The sequence below is a fragment of the Meles meles genome, chromosome 20, assembly GCF_922984935.1.
Source record: "Meles meles chromosome 20, mMelMel3.1 paternal haplotype, whole genome shotgun sequence".
In the NCBI taxonomy this organism is placed as follows: domain Eukaryota; kingdom Metazoa; phylum Chordata; class Mammalia; order Carnivora; family Mustelidae; genus Meles; species Meles meles.
In genome coordinates this window covers 14,639,509-14,648,972 of record NC_060085.1, presented here as the reverse complement: position 1 = coordinate 14,648,972, position 9,464 = coordinate 14,639,509, and the positions used below count along the sequence as shown (strand labels likewise).

Below are 9,464 nucleotides of genomic sequence, written 5' to 3'. Positions count from 1 at the left end.
TTTCGTGTTTAAAGTTTACAATACGAAAAATAATTTTCCTTTCTTCCGGCGGGGGGGGGGGGCGAAGAGGGAGGGGCAGGGGGCCCCTGAGAACATTCCATGAACCAGCCCAGACGGTTATGCACAATCGACCCGGTTAGATACGGCAGCACCCCCCCAAACCCCACCCCCCGCGCCGGCACCCCTGCCAGCTCATTGGGGACAAGATGTTCTGAGGTGTGAGCTGATCTGGGGGGACTTGCAGCTGGCAAAGGATTCTCACTGCCCCCCTGAAGGGGCCATGCCTCTAGCAGGGAAGGGTTCTCCTCGGGGGAGCTCAGGTTGTGGGGGGGGGATGAAAAGGGACTGGAATGTTCTGGTAAGTCCCCAAGGGCTGCTGCTTTCATTTCAATGCCCCTGGCAGCATGGGCTCCTTCCTGGTTCCCAACCAAGTTTTTATTTCAACGCCGCCCCCCACCCACACATCCAGCCTTCCTCTGGGGCCCCGATGGCCGCTGCACAGGAGCACCAGGCCTGAGGGTGCATTTTGAGGGTGATCCTGGACACCTCCCCTCTCAGAAAACTGTCCGTGAACAGCAGGCTTTCTCCACCAACATACAGCCCAGTTTGCGGCGAGGCCAGCCACGGGAGCAGGGGTTGTGGGCAATTCACAGAGCTCTTATGCCCATATGGAACAGTGATGATGTCGTGTTTCTTTTAGGACCTGCCCTGCGTCTCCCCAACCATGGCCTCCAGGGAGAGGGGCTCCCCAGCTCCCCCATCTCACACCCCAGGACTGAGTAGATGGAGACAACCTGCCAGGAGCTGGGGGCTGTGTGGTGGCAAGGGGCCTAGCCACCAGGCCCATGGAACAACCTGGAGAGAGTCTCTCCAAAGGCCATCCAGCCCACGGCAGATTTGCCCTCTATCTTCCAGGCACCCAGTAGGAGTTCTGGCCACACCCCTCACTGCCCCACAACCCTGAGCCGAAGGCCAGCCTCCCTTCCAGCTCCCCTGCAATGCTAGAAAAAGGCAAAGAGGGGAGGGGAGCCCCTAACCACATAGAGGACATGAGGAATCTGTGACCCATCAGGCCCCACAAGCTTAGTGCTGGGCCTGCTCCATCTTTTCACCAAAACATTTTTATTAAATGAAGGAAAATACTAGGAGACGACATCTGCTAAGATAGGAGGTCAATTCTTTACACGGTGAGTGGGTCACAGAGACTCGACATCAATCGTGCATTAGCAGCAAGAGACACTTTAAGTTGCCCCGAGGGTACAAATCCCATTTATAAGACAGTAATGCCGGTGTCTTAAAAAAAGCAAAACAGAACCCCCCCCCAAAAAGTAATAAAAATGAACAGCTTTAGAGGTTTGACACTGAAACAAATGTGGCCAGAGATGCCGCGAAGCCCTTAAAAGAACAGGCCACACCACCCGCCTGACTTCCCTTGTTGAGGGGGCCCAGGCAGGCCTAGAGGCACGACAATGAGCACACGGGACAAGGCAGGAGCGGAGGGCTGGAGAATGGGAGGGAAATAAAAAGTATGAGAATGCAGACGCACTGTGAGTTCTAAAGCAGGTGTCCCCCTTGAACCAGGGGGTGAGGACAGGAATGGGGGCATCTCGGCCTGCTCCTCCTCAAGGCCCCACGAGATGCCCAGTGCCAAATGGAAGGCTGGTCAATTGTGACGACCGTCTCTGAGAGCTGGGTATGTTTTTTCCTTCTGAAAGTGGACAACCGCACACACCGAAGGTATTGGGACTGAGGACAGGCATGGAAACAAGTGTGAAACTCTCCTCCAAGGCCACCCTCCCACCACCCCAGCAGCCTGGGCTTGTTGGAGGCAGAAACATGTCCACCCTTGAGGTCAACCCTGAGCTGGGTGCTTCCCTGCCAACTCACCAGCTCCTGGAGGTCCATGTGTTAGAGATTGGGGGTGGTGTTTATTTTAAAAAATAGATGGTGCAAGAAACTTGGGAGGGGGCAGGGCACAAACCAGGGATTTGGGGATCGACATCAAGGAGCTCGTATCCAAATGTCTGAGGCCCCCAAGCTAGGAGAGGAGAGAAGTGGGGCAAAGCCACACAACCACATCTCAAAGGAGACCCCGATTCCCTCCATGAGCGGGGACATGGGGCAGGTAAAGAAACCTCAGGTGTGACTCTGCTGCCACCACACGTCAGCCTCATCGCTGGTAGCCTCCCTCAGAAGGGTAGCCTCCCTTCAGGATCTGTTCCGGGAAGGAAGGAGGGACCCCAGGAGGGGGCCTTATCAATGCAGCAGGCCCCAAGGCGTCAGGCCCCACCCCGTCAGCCCACGGGCCAGGGGTGGTTCTGTGGCTCTCAGCCCCAGTGTGCGCTCAGCACACCCCTTACAGAGACAGCCTGAGGCTGGCCTGGCTCCCAGGGGTGCCAGGAGCTACCTCCTGGTCCCTGACCGGGGCAGCAGGACAGGGGCACAAGCGATGCCCGCGAAGGACTCTGGGAAGTGCAGGTCGCGCTCCCACTCATCCGTCTCTGTGTTGTACACCTGCACGATGCCCGTGACGTTATTGAGGCGCCAGTTGTAGCCCCCGACGATATAGATCTTCCTATCCAGCAGGCAGCAGCCAGCCTCCGACTGGCCGGCCCGCATGGGGCTCACACTGGTCCACTGGTCTGTCTCAGGCACGTAGTACTCCACCGCCAGCACGTCAAAGCAGCGGTCAACGTGGTCCATGCGGCCCCCAAGGGCATAGATACGGCCACCGGCCCCCACCATGGCATGGAGCACACGGGGCTCACTCATGGGTGCCTTGAACTCCCACTGGTCAGTGGCAGGGTCGTAGCAGTGCAGAGCCTTCTTGTCCTCCACGGAGATGCCGTAGCCACCAGAGATGTAGAGGCGGCCCCCAGCCGAGGCACCCGCATGGCCCCAAGTGCGGCGCTTCAGAGAGCAGGCGTAGCCCCACTCATTGCGCCGCGGGCAGTACCGCTCGACCGAGGCCAGGCTGCCCGCCCGGTTGCGGCCACCGGTGGCGTACACCATGCCGCACAGCACGTTCAGCTGGAACTGGATGCGGCTCTCCTGCATGGCCTGAAGGCGCAGCCAGCGGTTCCGGTGCGGGTCGTAGCGGTAGCAGGCGTCCACCGCGCCCTCGCCGCTGCGGTACTGCAGGTGCTGGCCCCCGGCCACGTACACAAAGTTGTCGAGGACGGCCACGCAAGTGTGGCTGCAGCCCACCTCCATCTCGGTGAGTTCCCGGAAGTGGCGGGCACCCGGCTCAGGCAGCTGGTACACCTTGCTGCTCACAGAGCGGTCGCTGTCGGTGTAGGGCGTGCCCCCAAAGGCCACCAGGGAGGGCACGTCAGAGCGCACAACCGTGCGCGGGGACTGCATCTCGTGCTGCCGGAAGGGTAGCACCTGGTAGTTGAAGGCCTCCAGCAGGTACTGCCGGCACAGCACGTCCTCCACCATGATGTCCAGCGTCTGCACGCTGTCCACCAGGTCCGACGAGCGCATGAGCGGGAAGCGGATGTGGCAGAGCACGTGGCTGGCGCGCGGCCGCCGGGCCGGGTCATGTTGCAGCCAGCGGACGGCCGCACGGAACAGGTCGATCTCCGCACAGCTCTGCAGCCGATTGCTCTGCAAAAAGAAGACGAGGCGCTCCAGCGGGAGGTGCAGGAAGTCCTCCTCCTCCGCGATCTGCAGGAAGTGCTGGAAGGTGAAGGCATCCACGGACTCCTTGAGCGAGGCCAGGCTGAAGGTGGTGGCCATGTGGCCTATGTTCAAGCAGGTCTCTACACTCATGGCGGCCTTAAGGAACTCCTCGCACAGCTCCACCACGGGCAGCATCTGCAGGAACACAGCCGCGCCCAGCACGTCCTGCACGCAGTCCAGGTCCAGCGTCACCTCGGCACTATAGGCAAAGTCGATGATGTGCCGTAGGCCACGGGCGGACACGCCCTTCAGCTCGATGACGTCCTGGCTCGCCTCCCTCATGCCACCCGTGAACATGGCCCTGAAGTTCAGAAACACAGCACGTGGGCTCGGGATTGCCAAGGGGGCCTCATGGCCACCCAGGAATAGACTGGCCCCTGGACACCACAAGCAGGGCACAGCCAACCAGGGGAAAGAGGCCAGATGCTCATTAAAGACACATAAAAAAGAAAAGAAGGATTTTTAATCCACCCAAGCCATGTGTCTTCCTACAAACAGCAGCTCCCGCCTCAGTCCCTCTGTGTGGGGGTACGTCCAGCTTACCCAGAGGTGTGGAGCACTGGCTCAGAGGGAGGGGGCTGGGGGGCCACTCATGGCAGGGCAGGTATAGGAGGGCAGGAAAAGGCCAAATGTTGATTTTGACCATGAAGCAAGTGCCAGCCCCACCTTGGCACCCAGCCCTGTTAAGACCACATACACAGCAGGCTCAGGAGAGGGTGGGGACCCCAAGAACAATGTGCACCACAGTTCTCAGAGCCCAGCCCCTCACCAGCACCAGCAGACACATGTGGGCATGTGGCTCCACCACCCCGAGCCCAAGTCTCATTCCCATCACCCACAGATGGGGAAGGGGTGAGGGTCTCCAGGTCAGAGCACCCACTAGGAGGCCCCACCAAGGTCACTGTCATCTCTAGAGAGAGGCCCAGACAGGAAAGCCCTCCGAGAATGGCCTACAGGAGCCCTAGTTCACTGTGAGATATCCCCCACCCCCAGTGAGTGAGTGACACTTGCTGTCAGCCTTTCTGTCCTGCTCTGGCAAGTGGTGTTAACGTGAGCACAGGACCTGGGTCACAGCACCCCCTGGCCTTTGGGGGAGCCCCCATCAGGAAGAGGGGGAAGAACCCCAACACCCTCTGGGAGTTCATAAGAGGTTCCTCTCATGGGGCAAGCACACATTGTGATGGCTGACCCTGGAGAAGGAACTTCCCTCATCCATTCATCCAACAGATGCCTGTCCCCCAGTCACACACCCAGTGCGGCCTAGGCTCAGGTCCCAGAGTAGGGACAGCTGAGCTGGATGCTGCTGTGGGGCTGCCAACTAACAAGTGCCCAACACTGAGCAACGGCACCATGGAGCCTTCTAGGAGCAGCGCTTGGGCAGCCCCTCGGACCCTGCCCCTTCTTGTCCCCATGAGTCCCATCAGCCCATCGAAGGCAGAGGCAGCCACAGCGACGGGAGGGAGCTTTGCCTTTTAAGGCCTCGCCGGCTGCAGTGCCAGCGCAGAGGAGCCTTTAAAGGGCATTTCTGGCTGGGCCGGCCCACCCGTCCCCAAATCCAGAATAAAAATAGACACGGCGCCCCAGATGGCTTGGCTGCTCTGGCTCCCCAGAACAGCCTTGTTGAGCCTGGGGGGCGGGCAGCTGGGGGGGCGCACCAGGCAAGCCGTCCCAGCCTTGCCACCCTAGCCTCGAGGGCCATGCAGCCCTTGGAACGCACCTAAGCTGGGGCTCTGCGAGACAGTCTGAAGGGGCACCCCAGCCACCACTGGCAAAGCAGGGTCAGAAAGCCACCCCAGGACAGCACCCCAGCTCTCTCTGGCAGGGTCACAGCCTGGCAGGAGGAACTGGCCAGCTGGTCACTGAGGAAATGAGGGAGACTGTCCTCAGCCCATGACAGCCCCCAGCTGGTGAGAACGGCTAGTCCCTAGTCCTGCTCTAAGGGGCCCTCACTCCCCCACACAGCCCAGCACAGGGAAGGGGATTTTAGGAAAGGGCTCTCGCAGCAGACTGACCAGTACACCCAGGAAGGCCTCACCTTTTGTGAAGGGACTACGACACAGCCTAGCACGCATGGGGACCCCCATCTGGGCATCCCTCCTATTCCTTAGCCTGAGTACAGGAACCTATGGGGACAGAGACTTGTGTGTGTCTTACCTCTGTTGGATCCCCACAGCCAAGCACAGGGCCTGGTACACACAGGTGTCAAGTAAAGACAGAATGAAAACAAGGCCAAGCCCTGCTACTCCCCCAGGGCAGAAGCAGCTGATTGGGTGCCAGGGGCCACCTCTAGCCCCCAGGCATGTTCTGCTTGCCTACACCATGTCCCCCAAAAGTCTGAGAAAGTTACAAACCTAGAAAAAGCTTCAGATTTACTGAATGTGTGGCCAACACCAGCCACATTCCCTCACAGCCATCCTGGCTGGCTGGCTGGCTGGTGCTGAGGTCACTCCCTCTTAGGTTGGGGCACTCTCCAACCTGTCCCCCGAGACCTGGGCTCACCTGAAGTAGTCGCTGCAGGCGGCCAGGACCACCTTGTGTGCGTGGAAGGTCTCTCTGTTGATGGTGAGTACAACGTCCAGCAGCTGGCCCTGGGCACGGAGGGCAGCAAGGCCCTGCAGGAGGCTGGTGCTATGGCCGGGCGCTGAGAAGGTGCACTTGAGCGCTCCATTTTTGTCAGCCATGCTGCAGGAGAGCAGAGGTGGGGGCTGAGCTCAGAGGCCTGAGGTCTGTCTAATCTCTGCCCAGTGACATTGGGCTGGCCCACCTGGGCTCTGAAGCTGCCCCAGGCACAGGCAAATCACCAGAACCGGCCCTGGAGAAGCAGACACAAAACCAGGGGCCCTATCTCATTAGCCACCTGCCTGGCAACTGGCCTTGGCAAGGGACATCACCTCTCCGGCTTCCATTTGCCACCTGTGAAAGGGGCAGGGTTTCTCCTAGGATCTGAGGAGGCTCTAATGCCCATTTTGGTTTTTAATTGAGCTAGGATTCACGTCACATTGAGTTCATCGTTTTAAAGTGAACGATTCAGCGACATTTAGTTCATACATAACATTGCACAACCACCACCTCTAGCTAGTTCCAGAAAATCTTCATCCCCTCAAAATAAGACCCCATCCCCATCAGCAGTCTCTCCTCACCCCCCTCCGCCAGCCCCTCGCAACCACCAATGTGTCTTCTGTCTCTGGATTTGCTTCTTCTGGACACTTTGCGTAAACGGAGTCAGGTACTGTGTGGCCTTTCGCACGGGGCTTCTCTTGCTCAGCATGTCACGAGGTTCACCCATGTTGTCGTGTCGTCCTTCTCGTGGCTGAGTAATATTCCATAGTGTGGGTAGACCAAGTCTCCGTGTCACATCACTGCCCCCCATGCCCTAGCAAGCTGCCCCCGAGGGCAAAGCCCTTGTCTGTCCCCTGCAGGGGGTGAGGGTGGGATTAAGGTGCTGGCACGGAGCCCCAGCGCGTCTGTGGAGGAGGAACCTACAGCTTTGAGGGCAGCTCTGGTCCCCAGGGTCGGGGGGGGGTCACAGGCCAAAAGAGGCCAACCGTCTTGGAGACCCAGCTACTCGGACACCTGCCCAATGAGCCCCTGGTGGCCAGCACCCCAGGGGAGGGCAGCCACAGAACCACAAAGTCATTTTCCAAAGACTTGGGCTCTGGGGTCTACTTGACTGTCTAATGGAAGCGAAAAGCCCATTGGTCCTACCTCCCAAGGATAAGGACACGAGAAGTAGCTTGTAAGACCAGAGCTGTAAGACCAAACAGCAGGATTTGAACTCAGGCTCAGGATGGGACAGAGTGGGTGGGATCTCCCTATCTGTCATGGCCAATGAAGCGGGCAGGGGGTGAGTCTCAGCAAATTGTGGGGAAGCCGCAAAACCAAGAATATCTACCCTAAGAGGATGGGTTTCCCTATCGGGGTAGTTCAGTGGTGGGGGATGGAGACAAGTTAAACAGAGATTGCTCCGCCTCAAAATAACCCTTCAGGAGGCAAAGGTCTTCTTAGAACAAACAATGAACTTTAAAAAAAGAGAAGAGGAGGAAACAGCCCAAATGTCCACCGAAGGGTAAATGGGTAAACACAGTGTGGTCATCCACACAACGGAATAGTCCTCTGTCATAAAAAGGAATGAAGCTGATTCACGCTACAACGTGAATGAACCTCAAAAACATCACACTGAGTGAACGAAGCCAGTCACGCAAGGGCGTAAACTGTACGATTCCTTTTATATGAAATGTCCCAAACAAGCAAATCCACAGAGACAGAAAGCAGATTCGTGGTTGCTGGGCTGCGGGAGGCGGGTAAGGAGTGACAGCTAATGGGCACAGGGTCTCTTCTGGGGGTGAGGGAAATGTTCTGGAGCTAGAGAGGTGATGTGTGCACAACACTGTAAATGCACGAAATGCCACTGAATTGTTCACTTTAAAATGGTAGATTTTATGTTATGTGAATTTCACATCAGACTAAATAAATAAGACTAAACAAAAGGATAACTGAGCTTTCTCAGGTCTGCATAAAACCCTGCCGTGGCCACCCGCCATGGCCCCCGCCCCCTCACAGTATATGAGGACTTCTATTCCCCCCCTTGCCCTACTCACCCCCACATCCCCTCCCCTCCAGCACCACTGTCCCCTCTGCTGTTTTGTCTTGAAAAACTGGTTGACTATATTAAAGAATGAATGGTTTAGGAGACCCTAATACATCACTTCACCCCCCGAACACAACAGGAGGGAACAATGCCATCACCTCTAGGGTCAGGCCACCGTGGGGTCAAGAACCCCCACCAGGACTCTCCCAGCCCATCCCTCACCCACTCCAGGCCAAGGCCAAGTACTCTGCTCTCTCCCCATGGCCTCCAGCTCTCTGGAACTTGCTTTCCCATTCCTGGGACTGACGCCTGCCCACAAATGAGGGCCAGGAATGTGGGCACTGGTCTTTCCAAGAAAGCAGGAGAAAGAAGGCTCCTCAGCCCTCACTGTCCAGCAGCTCCCAAAACAGTATTGGGGATAGAAGAGCTGATGCCAAACACAGGGCACACTGTCGGCGCTCAGTCCATGCAGCTGCTGCCAGCTGATGGTCCCTGACCTGCACAGACCACCAGCTCAGTGGCTCCTCCACGAGAGCCTCAGGAAAGGGGGGGCAAACCAACTAAGGGCCAGAGGAGCTGCAGGGCCCTGGGGTGCTGACCACAGGCCTGCAAGGTACTCAGGGTCCTGGTGTGGGAGGAGAAGGGGACATGGGACATGGCATGGGGGACACGGGACAAGGCAGGGGAACATGGTTGCACTTGGCAGACCTCCCGCCCGTGGGAGGCTGTAGCGCATGCTTCAGAACTCAGCACCGTGCTCCCCTGGGCCAGTAATGCTGGGACGCCGGTGGTGCCGGTGGCCAGAGCCTGGGTTTGCCCAGAAGATTTGGCATACAGCCCTCCTGAAGGCCACAGAGGCCCAGAAGGCCCAAGTCTCTAGTTTGGTCTGGTTGCCTCTCCCTGCCAGGTGGAGGGGATGCCCACCTCACATGCCCCCGTTCCCCTCCCATATTGTTACGTCCAGACCGCCGTGCCTGACCCGGCTGCTGCTGGAAATTCAAGTCTCTGTTCTTCCAGTTTCCCACAATCCACCCAAGTTCTGTGGATCATAAAGGGAATGTTGCTGGTTCATGAACCCTCAGGCTTCAAAGTGCACCCATCCTCTGCTCAGGGCTGTCCTCCAGCGTACAGCCCTGACTGGGATGTCTCCAGAAGGGCTTCCACTGGGTCTTCTCACCAACCCCCCCAACAG

General features: G+C 58.1%; 1 protein-coding gene across 1 annotated transcript in view; it reads right to left on the bottom strand.

The window, feature by feature from the left end:
- Positions 1–9,464, bottom strand: part of KLHL26 (kelch like family member 26) — a 28,838-nt gene continuing 19,374 nt past the window's right edge. Inside the window, exons 2-3 of the mRNA XM_045992320.1 lie at positions 6,184–6,366; positions 1–3,985 (exon numbers count right to left, since the gene is read on the bottom strand). Coding sequence (XP_045848276.1) covers positions 2,404–3,985; positions 6,184–6,366 — 1,765 coding nt within the window. The 3' untranslated portion in view covers positions 1–2,403. The remainder of the gene's footprint in view (positions 3,986–6,183; positions 6,367–9,464) is intronic.